General features: G+C 34.4%; 3 protein-coding genes across 11 annotated transcripts in view; 2 read left to right on the top strand and 1 right to left on the bottom strand.

Moving 5' to 3' along the window:
- LOC105222892 (G protein alpha q subunit) overlaps nt 1–1107 on the top strand; it is a 49929-nt gene extending 48822 nt beyond the window's left edge. The window contains exon 10 of the mRNA XM_049453530.1: nt 1010–1107. Within this exon, the coding sequence (XP_049309487.1) occupies nt 1010–1092 (83 nt within the window). The 3' untranslated portion in view covers nt 1093–1107. The remainder of the gene's footprint in view (nt 1–1009) is intronic.
- The window catches only part of LOC105222909 (guanine nucleotide-binding protein subunit alpha-11-like), a 33101-nt gene extending 19735 nt beyond the window's left edge, over nt 1–13366 (top strand). For all 8 annotated transcript variants that reach the window (XM_049453521.1, XM_049453520.1, XM_049453519.1 and 5 more), the window contains 8 exons: nt 340–444; nt 5346–5530; nt 6202–6356; nt 6432–6590; nt 6670–6799; nt 8293–8446; nt 9684–9788; nt 13095–13366. In XM_049453521.1, the coding sequence (XP_049309478.1) occupies nt 340–444; nt 5346–5530; nt 6202–6356; nt 6432–6590; nt 6670–6799; nt 8293–8446; nt 9684–9788; nt 13095–13177 (1076 nt within the window). In that variant the 3' untranslated portion in view covers nt 13178–13366. The remainder of the gene's footprint in view (nt 1–339; nt 445–5345; nt 5531–6201; nt 6357–6431; nt 6591–6669; nt 6800–8292; nt 8447–9683; nt 9789–13094) is intronic.
- Nucleotides 13219–19690, bottom strand: LOC105222910 (muskelin). 2 transcript variants are annotated; one of them, XM_049453506.1, is made up of 11 exons: nt 19165–19690; nt 18526–18738; nt 18247–18451; nt 17910–18186; nt 17568–17836; nt 17179–17511; nt 16661–17113; nt 16520–16605; nt 16298–16454; nt 14211–14394; nt 13219–14139 (listed from the first exon to the last, which is right to left on the bottom strand). In XM_049453506.1, exons 1-11 carry the CDS (start codon nt 19362–19364, stop codon nt 13844–13846), a joined length of 2673 nt encoding a protein of 890 aa, XP_049309463.1. In that variant the 5' UTR covers nt 19365–19690; the 3' UTR covers nt 13219–13843. The 2 variants fall into 2 exon arrangements, with proteins under 2 accessions (XP_049309463.1, XP_049309464.1); XM_049453507.1 differs by lacking the exon at nt 19165–19690 and adding an exon at nt 18873–19090.
- Between the last annotated feature and the right edge of the window lie 419 nt (nt 19691–20109).

The following is a 20109-nucleotide window of genomic DNA, read 5'->3' as shown; positions in this document are numbered from 1 at the left end:
CTAGGGGCCAGATCTGGTGAATATGGTTGATGCGGAAGAGAGCAAGTCGATGCGAATTCATGCTTTTTTGCCGTCGTTTTCACTGACTTGTGACACGCTGCATCGGGCTTAGTGAAACAGCACATTCTTTTCGGCGATTTCGTCCTAAAGAACGGGCCAATAACGATATGTAAAAGTCATTGCTGATGATCCCTTTCCTTTTAATAAATTCAGTTGTTCACTTTAGGGCCATCCAAAATTATTTTGTGAATTTGTATGTATATTTTCATACGTCAAATTATCATACTTAAAAATGTTAGATGAAAATTTCATAAATTCTACAAAAAACTGTCATTTCAGGTCCCAAACAAAATGCGGACAGTGCAAAACATTTCATACGCCAAATGTTTGAGGCAATGGTGGATAAAGACCGTATAATTTATACACATTATACATGCGCCACGGGTAAGTTTGCTAGACATGTGTGTGTGTAAAATTTCTAGTGCATTTAGACCAGGCTAGAGCCCTAACTTACATATGTAAATTATTCTGGAAAAGACAAAAAGAAATCGAATTTCTTTCTTTGAGGATTTATTAAACTGCATAGGTATTTAAAAATTGGTAACACCAAAATCAGATATTTCACGTGATCCTCTATGAGCACAGTGATTCTAGGGGCGATATCTTAAAAGCTTAGGAGCTAGTTCGCGTATATACAGAGAGACAGTTTTTTTTACAAATAATAAAGACTAACAATTTATTAATTTTTCTAACAGACAACAACAAAAGTAAATATTTTTATTGCTATTTCGAATATATTTACAATGACAATTCGAACATTCAACAACAAAAAGAATGATGCATTATATTTTTTTGAACGTATGTATGTATTTGAAAAGATCCAAAAATTAAAAGGAATTAATTACTTTTTGGAAAATCCAAAAAAAGAAACTATAACTATTTCTTCAAAGGAACACAACAAATATTTTAAATTCTAATCAAATTTTTTTTCTCATCCCATCCACTTTAGATACCGAAAATATTCGTATCGTGTTTACAGCTGTTAAGGACACCATTTTCCAATCAAATCTGAATAAATATAATCTGATCTGAAGTGCATTCATATGGACAGACATTTTTGTGATTTTAATATATTCATGATTTCTTTTTCGCATAAAAATATATAAGTAAAAAAAAAAAAATATTGTATTAGACATACATGAGAAAGGATGTTTCTAAATAAGTAAATAAGAACTTCTCTCTTCTTCTTCTTTGACCAAATATTTAAGGAAAAAAGTAAAACATGTAATTGCATTATTTATAAATAATAAATTGTTAAATAAAATGTAATGAAATGTGAATTTTGTTTGAGTAAAACTTGGCCGGTTAAATCATCGGTCCATATTTCTTCAAAAATGATGCCGGTCACAACGTAACCATCAATGACGACCGTTATCGTGCCATGATAACCAACTATTTGATGGCTGAAATTGAAGCTCAGCCGAAGGCCACCAACGCAAAAAGGAGTACTACGCGAAAGTACTTTGGTCGCCCCGATATGATATATATTTTATAATATTATCATAGACTTTTATTTATTTATGTTTATCAAATATAAATCATATATTATACATATACATATGTATATGGAAAAAGTGTTCACAGCTCAATTATAACTTGAAAAATGTTGGAAAATATTTTTTATTATAGTTAATATAGAAATAAGAATGACGCGAAAAAAACAAACAAAGAAAAGTCGCTAAAAATTCTACATATTTAGTGTAGTCGTTTTCCTCATAATTGTAAACAATCTAACCTTTTCAACGATGAGTGCGCTAAGTGATTTTTAAATTAATAAATTTATAACAAAATAAAAGTGAAATGTGAACTTATTTCAATGTCTAGAGTGTATGTATATTTAAATATGTATACCAAGTGAAAAATTAATGAAACATAGAGAAATATCATGTGTTTTTAGTGCTAATTTTTGAATTTTTAAAAGGGAATATTTTAAAAAATATAAATATATTTTACACTTTTGCATATTCCTTTACTGAAGAAGCTCCCCTATCCGTACATTACACAGCCCGACAAAATTAAAAAAAAAATTTTGCTTCTTTGAATTTATCAACTGATTCTAGTTAATTTGGGCGCGCGGAATTCAGTTCGTCTCTATCAGCTCTAGTTTTCATGATAAAGCTTTTTTATACCCTCCACTTAACTTATGACCTAGATTTCCCTGGAAACTGAATAGGTTTGAGCTGCAATGCCAAATCCTTGGGACTCAAAGGAATTCGTTGAATCAAGCATTCTGCAGCCTTATATTCGATAGCTGCGTCACAATCAGTTGGGTTCCATTACACAGTTTCGGAGCATGAAGATTTTGAAACATAATAATAACAGATCCAACTTTGAGACGAAAATCTTCAAAAAGTAAACGCCAAAGAATGTTCTTTCGAATCATAATAAACATTCCTAATTAAATTTGAAGTTTCGTTTTTTTTTCCTTTGAAAAAAAGTAGGAAAATTCGAAATGTATCACCCTTTATATGCTTTGCAGTTTTATCTTCGTACAAAACATATTCGACTTCACAGAAGCTCTCAACAAATACGAGTATGTGAGTAAACCTCAGTTGAATCCATCGGCTCGAACGCATTCGCACACTTTTAGTATCGCGATGGATATGTTACGCTCAAGAACGAATTAACTGTAATTAAACAAACAAATATTAAATAATTTTTGTGTAAAATTTAGAAAATACTTAAAAAAATTAAAAATGATCCGAAACAGTGTGGAAATGGTTCGAAGGTGTTGTTCTTGCGGTTCGTTACCCGAGAATAGTGGCCAAGGAGAAAAAGAAGAAGAGGACTTTAATAAACGGAAGATTGATGAGGAATTAGAAAGATACTTTATAGAGTTGAACAGTGCTAAAAAGTTACTCTTGCTAGGTAAGCGAAATTGTGAAATATTATAATATATATAACGTGCTTATTGTGTAGTTCTTGTGAAGAAAAAAATCTATAAAAATATTACGAAAAAAAGAGTGTGCTCAAGGTCATATGTTAAATGCATTTATATTTATAAGTTCTTACTACTTATGTACCTACATGTTTTGTTTATATGATTCATACGGGAAAATATTCAAGCGTGGTGATAAGAACTATAACAAAAACAAAAACAATCAAACATTTATGCATAAAAATAATATAATGTTCCTGGAATTCTGAAATTGTGATTTAAAAGAAATCAAAACATAGCTTAAACATTTAACAAAAGTTGTAGTAGTACTGAAACTCTGTGCGGTAGTCTGTGCGGTAGTAAGTAACTATGTATGTGTTGTCATGGGGGTCATCTAATGAAAACAAGCCTTTGCAATAAGGTCGAATTATAGGAGAGGGTGTTGGAAAAGTAAAAATACAAAACAAAAAAAATACATTATAAATCATAGAAGTGCGGGTGACATGTTTATCCAACCAATTCTTCTCTATAAAAGCGCGCGTCTTCAAGGAAATGTCCCCCATTTCCCCTCTCTAAATCCGCCACTGGTTAATGAGAGGCCGGTCCGAAGTAAACATCTGTGATAGTGACTTCGTTATCTTTATGCATGCATACTAACTTCCAGTGATCACTCCAGCGTCGTCAAACTTAGGATCATAACCGATAATGTAAAGTTCAAAGAAATATATATTTTGTAACAATAAATATGTTTGTAAAGAAAGAAAAGGATACAAAGATCACAAGTTTACACCATTCGTAAGCTGAATTCCGCGAATTTAAACAAATTTTTATACACTGTACTCACTACCTATCTACATGTGAGACAAATGTTTATACTCTACGTGGGTTGCCTTTTATATTTCGAGATTTGGCGACACTAGTGTTGCAATACGAGCACTATATGTGTTGTTTACAGTAACTTAAAAAATACATTTTGGTGAATAGTGGAATAAAATCGCGAACATTTTCGCGTGTTTATTTTTTACAACGTGGGTTATCCGAACAACAGTGCATCGATGAACTTAACTAAATTTTTAGCGATGAAACTCCGTCAAGGACCAGTGTTTATCGATGATATGGTAAATCCAATCGAGGTCGTAAATCACTCCAAGGCGAATTTCGAAAGGTCATCCAAAATCAGTTGTTGTTCCCGAAACTATTGACGTTGTTCGCAAACTGGATATTGCAAGATCGTCATGTGACCTTTCGTAAGATTGACACGACTATGGGCATTAGTAGGATTAGCATACATTCAATATTGCATGAACTTTTGACTGCAAAAGAAATTTGTTCATGTTCACAACCATTTCTGTGCCAGTTTTCTTTCAAGAAATCAGGAAAACTGACAGCCGAAGATTGGCTAAACAATTCAGTTTTTGGGCATTTAAAACATCGATTTGATGAGTCATCCACCGTATAGTTCAGACTTGTCAGCAAAGGACTTCTTTTTATTTCCGTATGTAAAAAATAAATGTTTTTCGACACCAGCAGAGGGCGGTTAATACTTTATGTTCAGAACGCATGATTTGGGGATACCTCAATCAGAGTAAAAAAAAGTACTTCGACAATTGTTTCAGACGCAAAAGTGTTTAGATCTTAGTGGGGAATATTTTGGAAAACAATAAAACGATTTGAGATGATTAATATTTGTTTTGTTTCATAACCCCGATATATAAAAGACAACCCTCGTAAACTTAAAGCTTACAGAAAGTGATAAATATTTATAAACCGAGCTGAAAATAAAAAACACATTGTAATTTTAAACATAATCGCGCCAAAATTTTGAATATACCGTGAGAGCTTGCTATATGCTTGCAAATGATGAGCATCTGCGTCGACGATACACGTAACATCCGCTTTCGACTTAAATTTCTGGTCGGCGTTTGAACTTTCAACAAGGAAACAGTAATTCATAACCTGATTCCACCAATTTGGTCGCAAAAACAGTGGGCCAATAATTCAGCATAATAGAGTCTCGTGATCCTACTCCAGGTATTCGATATACATATCACACTTCGGAATGCGCTTATATAGCGTCAAACAATTCTGTGAAGTGGTCTCACGTTTGCTCTTCTGGACTGAACTAACGCGACACCCATCGCGTCCAATTTTCATCCAGGCTATTTTGAAATGCCTACTGACTTAGTTATCTTACGCCACTTTAAACGGCGATATCCTAATATAAAGTTGTGCACTTCTGCTACTTTATTTTCGGCTAAAAACCGAGGTTCAACCACTGATCTAGGTCTAGATTATGGTAGTGGTCAAATGTACGTGGGATATATTTTTGATTTTTATTCCTTGCTATTCGTTTTTGGTTCACTACTCAATACATTGCTTTTTCCAATTGTTCAATCTTTTTTTACAGGTACTGGCGAGGCTGGAAAATCCACCTTCTTCAAACAAATGCACATCAATTACGGCAGAGGTTTTTCAATTGAAGCTCGTCTGGAATATAAGCGAGTCATACATCAGAATATTCTGACAGCGATGCAATCGATGCTGAATGCCATGAATGTGTTGAGAATATCATACGATAAAATAGAAAATGCGGTAAGCATAATTTGCGTTATTCATGGTTTGAATTCACATAACCTAACTTTTTTGAAAACACACTGTAAAAATTGGAAAATCTCACAACTTACATAAAAGAAATTAGTAATGAGGAAGTCGATATAAAAATACCATTTCGAAATCGTTCATCAAGATTCTTCTGAAATTTAACCCATAATTACATATTTCGTTAATGTTCGATGATAGCTTGCCTTTTACGAACGAGTAAGGAATTTTCGCATGTCAAAAATATTTTCTCGTGCCTTAAAAGTGCAAATTTTAATCCTTTTCAAGGTTTCGAATATTCGCAGCTTGGCGCCAACTGGAGGTTCCAAGCAAAGCCAGGTCCTTCTCCACCTGATCTTTCCAACGGAGTGGAGGAGCTTTGAAATCGACGAAGAGGTGGTTTGTGTCAATCCTTTTATCACGGTTCTTTTCCAAGATTTGGCGAATGGTGAATATCGCCTTTACTTAAATGACAGTTGTCTAGTAAAAGAGAGAATTTGTCGCATAAAACAAACATTCCAATATCCGGACACCTCAAAAAGGTCTTAACGCACAGAAGTTCTCAATTTCCAAACTCAAATATATACTTACATACATACATATAAATAATTATACAAATTGTAATATTTTTAATGATTTTCTTATTGATTTTTTCCTCCCAACAGCTGATGGCAAATAGCATTCTGATCGCCAATGTTGAAGCCGTAACAGAATTGGACGAGATGACTTTGTCAGCCATAAAATGTCTGTGGGCCGATACGGGGGTACAACAATGCTATGGAAGACGAAGGGAATATCAGATAATTGATTCGGCGAAATAGTGGGTTTACTCTTTAAAAATATATCCTGAAAATGCACTTTGATCCACTAATTTACAATATATACCTTAACACAGTTTCCTTGACATGTTGGATCGTGTCACACAGCCCGATTACGTACCCACAGATGATCACATATTGCATTCACGTGTTGTTACGACTGAAATAGTGGAGCACGTTTTCGATACACAGCAAAACAAAACGAAACGTACTAGTAACAAACGGCCGTTACTTCGGTAAATGTGATACCTTTCCGATTGTATAAAGTATATGTATAAGAAACTAACCATAACTATTTATATATTCTTTTTGCAGAGTCATAGATGTCGGTGGACAACGATCTGAACGACGAAAATGGTTGCAGTTTTTCGATGATGTGACAGCTGTCATATTTCTAACATCGCTCTCAGAATACGATCAGACTTTAAGCGAGGCCAAAGGTTTGGTAAGTGAAACGCAAGTTTTGAATTATTTTACTTGAAGTAAGAAGTCGATTTTAAAGCTGCTTTTGACAGTACGAAAAGGAAACCGGTAGTTTTGCTTTCTACAGGTTGGGCAAAGAAGCGAACCAGATGAGTCTGGTAGTGAACGAGGGCAAGACGAAATATCTCCTTTCATCAGACAAACACTCGTCACATTCACGATATGGCTCCTACGTCACTGTTGACAGTCATAACTACAAAGTCGTGAATAATTTCGTCTATCTTAGAATCAGCATTAACACCAACAACAACGTCAGCCTCGAAATCCAACGCAGAATAACTCTTGGTAACAGATGCTACTTCGAACTAAGTAGGCAATTGAGAAGTAAGGTCCTCTCTCGACGGACAAAGACTAAACTCTACATATAAGTCACTCATTATTCCCGGCCTGCTATATGGCGCAGAGGCATGGGCGATGACAACATCTGATGAATCAGCGTTACGAGTTTTCGTAAGAAAGGTACTGTGGAAGATTTATGGTACTTTGCGCATTGGCAACGGCGAATATCGCTGGAACGATGAGTTGTAGAAGATATATGACGACATTGGCATAGCTCAGCGAATTAAGAAATAGCGGCTACGCTGGTTAGGTCATGTTGTCTAAATGGATAAAAACACTCCAGCTCTGAAAATATCCAATGCAGTACCCGCCGAAGTAAGCAGAGAAAGAGGAAGACCTCCACTGCATTGGAAAGATCAGGTGGAGAAGGACCCGGCTACACATGGAATCACCAATTGGCGCCAAACAGCGAATAGGGAGAATTACAGGCGCGCTGTTGTAAATTCGACTCCGCGTAAGAAAAGCCCCAATGAAGTAGAAGAAGAAAGCTATCAATTTAACACGGACTACGACTGAGTCGTTTTTAGAATATAAATAAAAACCATGACATCGGGAAGCAGGGAAAAATAAAGAGCCAATAGAAATATGTGTAGGATGCTGATCACCAACTGCCCCGGTAGTTAAGAATTTCCGAGGTTAAAAAATATGAAATTTAATGCCCTCACTAACATTATGTCGCCCCACCCACATCTGCGATTTTCTGGATTACAATCAGGAAGACCCGCTTTTGACTAAAAGTCAGTGCCGTTCATTCTCATTTTTTCCTACGTCCGGAGCTCTTTTTTGTTAGTAAGTGAAACCACTTCAAAAACTATTTTCGGACCTGAGCTTGTCCGCCAAATCATTTCCTTTTAACCCTCAGACATTCATACAGGCGGTCGCGATTTCTTGTTACTGTACTGATGAGACAATCTACGTACAGCAGGACTATTGATGATTTGATTTTTTTAATCCAGAAATTTTGAAGAACTTATAAGATGAATAATATTTCAAAATTGAAATTCCATGTTTATAAAATTTATGATATTTCCCTAACATTACCTGTGTGTACCAATATTCTTAAGAAGTGGTTTCTATCAATAGATAACGGAGAAACTGTTTTGGTTTGTTTTACAGAGCCGCATGGAGGAATCCAAGGGCCTCTTTCGTGCCATTTTATCAACAAGCTATTTTCGTAAATCTTCGATTATTCTATTTTTAAATAAACAAGATTTACTGGAAGAGAAAATAATGACCTCACACTTAGTGGACTACTATCCGGAGTATGAAGGTATGCATGTCTTTGGAATCTATTTTTTATATAAATGTAGCCTAAAAAGTCTTCGACATGTTGCTACAGAGTATAATAGTTTTGTTCATCTAACGGTTGCATGTATCACATAAAAATAAACAAGTTAGTTAGTTTGTTTTATATTATAGAATGTCGAGACGAGTTGAAGTCCGAGTGACTGGCTGAATTTCTGTTCGTCGGTCCGTCCTTGCAAGCTGTAAGTTGGGTAAAAATTGAGATATTGATAATTGGTGCTTAAAGCGCAAAACGTCAACGATATTTCCCTGGCTTTTCAAGACTATAAAATGTTCTGTTGCACCCGAACTTAGCCCTTTCTTACTTGTTTTATTCAACATAGTTCTCTTCAAGAGCGATACACTGCTTATAACGACCTTCCAACTTTTCCATTCCATTTTTGTAGTACGATGTATCCTTAGCAAAAAAAGGCCTCAGTTTCGACAATCACCTCTTCATTCGATGAAAATTCTTTTGGTATGATAGTTAAAGTAGATGAAGGAGAGAGCAATTCGAAGCCCAATTTATGGTTTTTTGCCATAGTTTTCACTGACTTGTGGCACGACACATTGGTCTTGGTGAAACAGCACTTTCTTTTGGGGTGATTTCGTCCTTCAAACGGTCCAATAACGCTATGTAATAGTCGCTGTTGATGATCCTTCCTTTTTAAAAGTAGTCAATAAAAACTATTCCATGCGTATCGCAAAATATAAACATAACCTTGCTGGCCGAATGTTGCGTTTTTCCACGGTTAAGAGCGGATTCATTGTGTCCACTCGGATGACTGTCATTTGAACTTCGGAGTAAAGTGATGAAGGTTTCTTCTATTTCCACATATCGATGCAAAAACTCGGATTTATTACGCTTGAACATCTCCAAACACTGCTCCAAATCATCCACTTGGTTTTAGTCAAAAGTGAGTCCACGGGGCCCCAACTTGCACAGAGCTTTCTCATAGCGAAATATTCGTGATGATATGATTTATACATTCAGTTGATATCTTTAGAGTCTCAGCTAACTCGAACAACTTCACTTTACGGCCTTTCAAAATTATTTTGTGGACTTTTTTGAACTGAAGATCTGGTTGTCTAGCCAAGACCATCTATTTTTAACGTCTGTAGTTCAATAGAAGGCATTCAATGTATATTTTTTAAGTAAAATTATCATACTTAAAAATGTTAGATGAAAATTTCATAAATCCTTTGAAAAACTAACATTTCAGGTCCCAAACAAAATGCGGACAGTGCAAAATATTTCATACGCCAAATGTTTGAGGCAATGGTGGATAAAGATCGTAAAATTTATACACATTATACATGCGCCACGGGTAAGTATACGAGTATACTATATGAGTGTAAAATTTCTAGTGCAGACAGACAGAGGAACATCATTTATATAAATACTTTAAGGGTCTCCGACGTTTTGTTCTATGTGTTACAAACTTCGTGACAAATTCGATATACACAGTTAGTCGTATAACAGCTTTCTTAAAATTCCTCCATTGATTCTCTATGGGGCTTAAGTCCGGACTTTAGGCAGGCCACTTGGGACAATTGTCGTGGTTCATTAAAGGCCAGTGCTTAATGAATCTCGAGCAGTGCCTTGGGTCGTTACGCTGCTAAAAAATTCAACCTTGTGATAAAACATCGGCGTAATTTCCAGTTAAATGTTATGTTAAAATATTTTTTTAAATAATGTGGTCCTATTCCGAATGAAGTGAAACACCCCCATACCATGCCTGATGATCCATAATGTTCATAGTTTGTTTTTGTATATCTATCATCATTCCTAAATTAAAGTTAGAATCAATCACTGTATCCCAGAATTTTGTTTGCGACGTGCAATTCGCCTACATAGGGAGTTTTCACCTTACTTAGAGCGGGTCAATTTTTTTCTATATAATGCGAATATAAAAGTTCTATGGCTCGTTCTGAAAAACTTCGCCTAAGAGATTATGGGCCTACAAACGGAGCGAAGTTAAAAAAAATCTGATTAGCTGTATGGGAGATACGCGATCTGGCCAATTCCGACAAATAATCAATAGAATATCAAAATGCACCTACGTATTATATTTCATTCGGATATCTCAAAAACTGACTTTTATAATCCTTGAAAAACTTCAACTTAAAAATCGCTGGCCCGAAATAGGGCCTAGATCCATAATTTCTTAGGCAAAGTTGTTCAGAAAGATCGGTAGAACATTTCGCTCAAACGTGATTTTTACATTTCTTGGCTCCCTGCAAATCGATCCGCTCTAACCTTGCATTACTCCATTTGGACTCTAATTTTACGTGCACGTCAAAAAAGTACCCACCCGGTCGACACCGCTCACTCGGTTATAGCCGAGCTTACAACAGCGCGCCAGTCATTCTTTCTTTTCACTGTTTTGGAGATTCCAATTGCAGACTGGTCCCTTCAACAAAACGGAGGTCTTTCCCTTCCGCTGCTTCCCCCGATAGGTACTGCGTCGAATACTCTTAGATATGGAGTGTTTTCATCCATTTGGACGACATGATCTAGCCAGCGTAGCCGATGTCTCTTAATTTGCTGAACTAACTTATGACAATGTCGTCGTATACTCGTACAGCTCATCGTTCCATCGATGCGATATTCGCTGTGGACTAAGGACTATCGTCTGCCGAACCTTTCTCTCGAAAACTCGTAACGCCGACTCATCAGATGTTGCCAACGCCCTTACCTCTGCACCATATAGCAGGACAGGGATGATGAGTGACTTGTAGAATTTGGTATTTGGTCGGCGAAAGAAGACTTTACTTCTCAATTGTCTACTCAGTCCGAAGTAGCACCTGTTGTCAAGAGTATTCTTCGATTTCGAGGCTGACGTTATTGTTGATGTTAATATTAGTTCCAAGATAGACGAAATTATATACGACTTCGAAATTATGACTGTCAACAATGACGTGGTAGCCAAATCCCGAATACTTCGACTGTTTGTTTGATGACAGGAGGTACTTCGTCTTGCCCTCGTTCACTAACATACCCATTTGCTTCGCATCTTTGTTCAACATGGAGAAAGCAGAACTAACGCCACAATTCTTATGATCAATGATATCGATATCATCGGCGTACGCCAGCAGTTCTTTGCTAACGTTCTTGAATAGCTTGGTTGGCAATCCATCGGCCCCCGCCGCTTTGTTGTTCTTTAGACGGGAAATAACTATTCGATTTTCTTCATAGTCGGGCAATGGAACGCCCGTTCCTAGTCAACGATTGGGGAATCGGGTCAGCATCTCCTGGTCATATGCTTTTAATGCATTCGGCAGGCTGGAGAAGTGTTCCCTCCATAATTTCAGTATGCTCTGAAAATCAGTCACGAGATCACCGTCGATTGTAACGTTGCTAGGTTTTCTTTCCATTGGGACATAGCACTCATCATCGTACCAGCTGTTCTTTTGCCTTTTCCAAAAACCAATGGTTTCGTTTGCATCTGTACGCAAAGAGCTTAAAATGTCGTCCCCCGTGGAGACATGTCTTCCGTCTATAACAACATGGTCGATCTGGTGGCTTTTCGATCCGCAGATAGCCAGGTAGCTTGATAAATTTTCCTAGCTAGACACTAGTACTACAGACCATATTTTGGGCAATGAAAAACTACTTCTTTGACTTTATATTCTGAAACGTGATTTTACCATGCAAAGGCTTAATTATGTGAGCACAAGTGTACTCGTACTTCAAATGACCTGAGTATTCATACAAGTGATTTATACATTCAGTGTTGCTCATACGACATGGTGTACTATAGTATGAGTACAGTACATTTCATGCATAACTCTAAGTGCATATAACTTATGAAGGAATATTTTTATGTAAACAAATATTAATACCATTTTTTATAGAACGAGAAGACAAAAACCAAAACTTTCTTGCAAAAGATCAAAAAATTCCATATAAAATCCCAGTAAAATATTTATTCACGATTTAAATTGCTAATTGATTGAATTGAAAGCGTGTGCCTTCTTTTAGGGCAAAAAAAAAACTGACACTTCTGGGGCCATTATCAAACAAAAAAAAATCAACTTGTTTGAAACGGACCCCCTATGTATTGGGTAGTCGAAAAAGTCTTTTCGTATTTCTAATAAAATTTTAACTTAATTTTTTTTTTAATATTTATAATAATAAATAAATAAACAAAGCTGTACCATATTGGACGACCACTTTTTGCCATTTTTACACTGGAGACATTATTCCATTAGTGTTAAAATTCCATCGGAGTAAATCGAAATTTCGAAATTTCCAGAATGGAATCGAGCGAACCATTGTTGTGCTACACGAACTGATACAGCATCGTCTCCGTAAACTTCATAAATTTTATTGGTGGCTTGCGTGGCATCTTTTCCTTTTTTTACACAAAAATTTCAAAATATAACAAATTTCTTCATTATTTTCACTCGTTTTTGAACAGCTGTAACATTTTTTCAACTTCCCCGAATTTTTTTGGTTAAATGAAGCTTAAAATCTCACTTTTCCAACATTACATGGTATGACATAATGTGATTGGTAGCACTGAGATATACAACTGCAAAGACATCTATTGACAAAATACGAAAGGACTTTTTCGACTACCAATTATTTATATATATCGCCATAGTTTCATATATTTCTTTATCCACAGATACGAGAAACTTTCGCGTCGTATTTCTGGCGGTGCAGGATACAATAATGAGCCATTACCTGGAATCAATCGGCATCAATTAAGCTGCGGCCTTTAAGTCTAAGCGAAAAAGTCTGTAGAAAAATTTATAATTTTAAATTTTCCATTATTTATTGTAAGAAATATTATGTTAATTATAGTATATATTGCATTATGTTCGCTTAACAATTACATATATTTTTAGTTTGTATAAAGTAAATAATCATAAATCAGTACTATTTTGAAAATGTGAACAGCGCACAAACATTTTACATTTCCTAAAGCCAGCGTAGGTATAATATACATATATTCGTATCACAAAGTCATTATGCTCTAAACAAACAAACAAAATAGCAGAGATTTTACATAACCAAGACAACAGCGACATATGGAAGCCTGCTTTAAATAAATATTTCTTCTATAATTTTTTCACTTTTTTTGCGTTTAATCGATACTTAAGGCATATTTGTTATTTCCTCGACACTAAAATTAACATTACAGACTTTAGTTATATGCATATATGTGCTTGTATTATAAAGACATATTATTGACTTTTCGAAAGCATTCAACATTCAACTTGATTTGGTACTTATTCAACATTTTGGTTATAATCTTAACGCAGAGCACAGTTTTCACATGTCATTCCTCGCAGTTAAAAACGCATTTGCTTTGAAAAACTTAACTTAATCCGTAGGTTATTATAAAAAATATGTTATTCAACATCCGCGCTATTACATAACAACAAAATCGCTTAGATTCCGTTCTGGCTGCACCATATTGGCCGGCATCAATTTCACCAGTTTATTGAAAAGAAAGGCACGACGCCGGCGCAGTTCTTGTTCACGGCTGTCATGTGTTCTCTTACTGTTATTCCGTCGGCTGTGTGTTATGGAGCCAGCCGAAGACACAGCCGAATCAGAAGCGCCAGATACAGATGATGCGGTTGCGCTGCTATCACAAGATTCCATTGAGAGATCCTCCGAGGGATTGGAGCCCTCCGACTGCAGACCCGATTTATTCGAAGAGTCTGCGCATAATATATAATACAAAATTAATTGAAGTATACAAAACGAGTGGCACGTTGCCTTGATTGCATACCTTCATCTAGTTGTTTTTCGTCGCTTTCTGCCGTTGTATTTGTGGTGTCCGTTTCCAAATTGTCCACCTGCACACTGTTATCCATTTTCAATGACTTGCCCAAAGGCGGTGTGGCCAATGGTGAACGACCGGTTGTGCTGCTGACATCGTCGGAGCGAAATAGCAGGGAGGCCAACTTGTGGAACTAAAAAAAAATAAATTGTAGAAAAAAATGTTTGATGAAAAAAATTGCAATAAAAAGTTGGTAACAAAAAGATGATAGTAAGAAAATTTTATTTTTTTGTTTTTGTGTTAAAAATTTTTTTGAGAAAAGCATTGGTAAAATATTTATATTAAACATTCTTAGTGAAATAATTTTTTTTTGGAAAAAATTGTATGTAAAAAATGGTTTATTATTTCATATATAAAATTGTTATTGATTTTTTTTTATTAAAATCTTTTTCGAATACCTTTTTTTTTGTAAAAAAATTGCGTCATTAGAAAAAAATGTGGAGTTTTACAAAATTTACGAAAAAAAATGTTAAAAATAAATTGGTCGAAATATCATATTAATAAACTTTAATTAATTTTTTAATATTTTTTTAAAATTTTTTTAAATAATTTTTTAAATTATTTTTTGTATTAATAAACTTTAAATTTTATATTAATAAACTTTAATAAATTTTTTTTTTACATATTATTAATTTTTTTAAATTATTTTTTGTTTTAATATTTTTTTTTTTAAATAATTTTTTTTTTTAAATAATTTTGTTTTTAATTAGTTTTGTCTTTGATATTTTTTTTAATATATTTTTTTTTAATAAATTTTCGTTAATAACTTTTTTTGATATTTTTTCCATCTGTTTTTTTTTAAAGGATGTGAAACTCTGTGTCAGTAATGTTCTAAATTCTTATAAAAAATTATTTTTCTATGTTAAAAATTAAAATAAAAAAGGAAAAAGGGGAGAAAAAATGTATCAATGGATTTTTTTAAATTAAAATCAGTTTGGGATATTTTTTTTAATTGTGAAAAATTATCTGTTAAAAATAAATCAAAAAATATGTTAAAATATTAAAAAAATTATTTCGAATGTTTTTTTTTTTTGTCAAAATTTTCGTGTTAAAGAGGTTAGTTAATCGAAGTTTTTTTAAATGTTCAAATATTTTTTGTAAAAACTTATTTTTTATATTAAATAAAATAAATATTTTTTATGTCAAAAATAATTTGAATTAATTTTTTTGTAATTTTTTTTTTAATCAAATCTTTTCGAATACTCTTTTTTAATTGTGAAAAAATTCGGTGGTAAGAAAAAAAATTCAGTGTTTCAAAAAAACAATAGTAAAAAAATTTTATCAGGTTCAGGTTTTTTTTTGAAATTTAGATTTTAAAAAGTTTTTGTAAAAAACAAAATTTGTTAGAAAGGTTTGTGCAATTTTTTTATATAAGGAATTGCATGTAATTTATGTTAAAAAAAATTGTGATAATTTTTTGATTGAGTTTTTTAAATTCAATTCGTTTTAAGTTAACCTTTTCAATTTCAAGAAATTAAGATTTTACATATGTATGTACAAAATTGAAAAAAGCCAAAAAGTGGGGAAATAATTTTGTCAAAAAAATTGTGTTAAAAATATTTTTTTTCTTACTTTTTTAATTGTTAAAATTTTTTTTTTTTTCTTTAGTTGTTAAAAATAATTTTTTCTTATTTTTTTTAATTGCTAAAAATAATTTTTTATTTTTTTAATTCATAAAAATATTATTTTCTTATTTCTTTAATTGTTATAAATAATTTTTTATTTTTTTAATTAATAAAAATATTATTTTCTTATTTTTTTAATTGTTAAAAATATTTTTTCTTAGTTTTTAAATTATTAAAAAATTCAATGTAAACATTTTAAAAAGTGTAACAGAAATATCGGAAGTTTTTCAAAATGTTTTTGTTAAAAAAAAATCAGTCTAAAAATATTTCTGTCACAAATAAAAATTTTATAAAAAATTTGATCAAAAGAAAAATGTTAGTGTAAAGCAATTGATCTTTAACAAATTTTTTGTTAATTTTTTTTTAAGTTTCTGTTTTAAAAAAAATATGTCTAAAAAATATTTTACTTACATTATGTAATTGCTCTGGATTCGAGTGATCAATAACTTGCGCAACGTGATGGCGTAAATATTGCATTGCACTCAGCGGATCGGTGCGTGCCATTTCTTCGTAGTGTAATTTTCGCACGAGATAACGGCAATGCATGAGTATCTCACTGCGCTTAGGCCTAAAAACAATATTAAACAATTTTTTATTAACACATTTAACAAATTATTTTTGTTGTTGTAATACTTTTCCAGCTCCAGTATCCAAAAGTCATCCAGACGCATTTGCGGGCGCGACGACTTGCCAGGATTTCCACCAAAGAGATAGTGCGACTGCAAAATACATATACATTATAATGAATTCCAGTAAATATAACACACTACCCACCTTTGCCACATCGTCGTAAACCAACTGATGCGCATAACGTGGACACGGCTCGAGTAGATCATTTTTCGCCGTGGCATTCGACGCTTCGGCATTATGGCGACAAGTGTAAATACGCGACCACATATAATGTTCCAGGGAATATACCCAAAATGAGTTGGAAGCATCAATATGTTGGATATCACGACGGTCTTTTAGCTTGCTCAAACTGGAGAAAATATAGATTTCGTCGCGATCGCAATCGATTGTGGCGCGCAGCGTATAACCTGGTGACGGCTCATTCTTAGTGTCGCTTGCGTTATTGTGACTGCAGACGCTGCTGCCGCCGGCGCCACCGCAGTTATTATTGTTTTTATTCAGTACTGAAATGGATTGGGTGTCCACATCATAGGTGATAAAATCATCGATGTCTTCTTTGCCCCGCTGACCGCCATAAATATAAAGTTTACGATGTTTCTATTGAAAAATAATAACAATATTGAAAATAAGAACTTTTCATACAAAATCGCTCAATTTTTTACCGTGTGGAATACCATGCAATGCGTTATGCGTGACTTTATCGAGAGTACGTCCGCTTGTGCTGCGCTAGGATGATGGCAATCGACGAGTATCTGTGTCCATGTGTTGGTGGCAATGTGATATGAGAATAGACCCGAGTATTCTGGTTCATTTGACGTGCTGTTCGAGACACTGCGTGGTGTGAGTATTTTTCCACCAAACACATAAATATTACGCTTCTCACTATCAATACACATTTGATGATCGTAGACCAGTTGTGGACCACCGACTTGGCTTGTATCGTCGCAGATTTGCAGCCATGTGCGTGCACGTGTATCATAGAGGAAGAAGTCGCTCTGTAAATTAATTCAGTTAGCTTAAGTTTGCACTGTACTTATTACAAATAACTTACTTTAATATAGTCTGTGGTGCGTATTGAGTTGTCCAAATAACGGCCTAACATAAAGATATTTTCGCTAACCGAATCGTAGACCATTTTGTGACATGAGCGCGGTGTTGGTCCATTAAAAAGCTCTGTTTGTTCGAAAAGCAGCGTCCAACTGTTAGTTTTTATATCAAAAACCCACAAATCGCTGAGATCGCGATAGCCATCCCAACCACCATATAAATAGACTAAGCGTTTTTTAGTATCCACTACCAATTGATGGCCGCCACGATTGCCTTAAAAGTAAAATTCAATTTAGTATACATTAAAAATATCCGAAATTGTATATGTGCATCAATAGCAACTTACCTGGTTGCGTAGGGCTTTGTGTTAGTTGCATGCGCCAAGTATGCTTATAATCTTGACGATTTAGATACAGGTCCATGAGACCCTCACCAACACATTTAGTAATCAATTTTTCCGCATTTTCGAAGTCACCCTTCACAACCAAACATTTGTGTAGTTCACTTATAAGCGGGTTTTCCAGCTGCACTTGAGTTTGCTCCTGCAGAGCTTTGAAAGCAGCATCGTAACCTTGCTGACGAAAGTGTTTTAGGCACAATTTAACGATTTCAACTTCGCGTAGCTTTGAAAAGATTTGCACGAAATTACCACACTCAATGCCTTTTAACATTTTCATATCTACCATATTGTAGTTCCTCAAGCTGACACTGGTGTACATTGGATCATCCTGTCCGTGCAATTCGATATACCAAATACTGAAATTGAAAGTGGGACCCCATGAGAGTAGTGGCACTATTTTCACAAACAGAATGGGTAGTTGCTCCGAACCGTCCTCCGTTTTGCAACGTAAGTTGAACACTTCGGGCACATTATCATTTCTAAGACCCCTAAAAAGTAATAAATAATATAAGTTTAAATTAAAAGTTATAACTAAATGTATGACATAATTTTGTTGACTTACCCTTCTAAAAGCAGCACCATGCGCTCCTCATCGAGTCCACCGAATATACGAAATTTTTTTATATTACACACATGTGACTTTTCAAATTTGCCAAATTTTATCTTTTTAACAATGGCAGGACGCTTTAGCTTCAACGTAAGGAATTGTGGTGGATTGTTTGTGTGTGCAGACCAACGTGAGGATTGGTCACTAGGGCAATCTACCAGTATATTTCTAGAAATAAAAACAATAATCAATTAAATTGTGAAACAAAGAAATTTTACAAAAAAATATATATTTTCATTATCACCGACTGCGCAGTTGGCAGTGGAAGCAAATCATATATGTAAACACACATACATACATACATATGCAAAGTTCAAAAACAGAGGTAATATCGCGCCCAAATGCAATCTAATCACGCAGCCGTGTTTGTGTGTATATGCACATGTTCAAATTATTGTGTCGCTTGTTGTTTTGCTTTATTTGTTTTTCTACGCTACAGTATTCTTCAAATTTAAGCAAACTGTATAAATATCTAATATAAAGTGCAAAATTGTGCACATAGCAGCAGTATTATGCAAATGTTCCCGCTAGCCCTTAGGTAAGCGAAGCTACAACAAAAGTGTTTTTCTGCATTTACATATGTATGCGACTTACTCAGGAAAATAGTTGGTGGAAAAACTGGAGTAACGGTGGATTTCATAGGTGAGTTTCTCAACCTCGGCAAGTGGAGTTACAGCACCAACACCGCTCTCAGAATCTTTCGAGTTTATTGTTTTATTGCCTGCGGACGTTGTTGCTGATGTGCTGTTGTTGCCCCCAACGTTTCCGCTGTTAACTGCAGATATATGCTCCATATTATGTGATATCAGTAGGTAGAGAACAGGTTGTCCGTACAAAAAAACTTGCACAAATGTTGTGAAGAGCAGTTAAAAATCACTTCCTGGCAGTATCCAAGCTGGTTGGCTTCTCTTCGAACCCGACTTTTTTATGCGCTATGGTATAATTCGATGTGTTATTGTGTTTAATATCAAAATTAGGCTTTAACCGTTTGACTAAGAACTGAATTTTCAGTTTGTTAGCTGTGCGAGATGATTGCACTAAGACGTATTGTTTGTCTACAAACTCTATGCTTTCAATTTTTTTCTTTCCTCTATTTTACATGCCAAACAGGTGATTATTTGCACTACCTGAACGTTCAGAGTTGCCAAGTGAGATTACTTGCACCACCTATAAACACAGATTTGCATTGCGTATATTTCATTTAAGGTAGCTATACACAAGACACTTGAGCCCACGATCAGTATGCATTCCTTTCATTAAAAACGGCGAACAACATATAAAAACCTTTTGAGAAGCGTTCTTCAATGGGTAAACACTTCGTGTAAATTCATTGGAGTGGCATGTTTATGTATTTACCTATATCTAAACATTTTTTTTAACATGTTGAAATTTTAGTTAATTTTTGTCACAACTCCACTCACCGCAAATTTGTTTCTACATCGTTCGTAAAAATTCAAAAGCTTTCTTAAACATGGATTCGTACTTGATTTACTGAACTTCACTTCAACACAAATGGGTCGAAAACACATGTATTTTTAG

Source organism: Bactrocera dorsalis, chromosome 3 (assembly GCF_023373825.1).
Source record: "Bactrocera dorsalis isolate Fly_Bdor chromosome 3, ASM2337382v1, whole genome shotgun sequence".
Lineage (NCBI taxonomy): Eukaryota > Metazoa > Arthropoda > Insecta > Diptera > Tephritidae > Bactrocera > Bactrocera dorsalis.
This window is presented reverse-complemented; position numbering and strand designations above follow the sequence as displayed.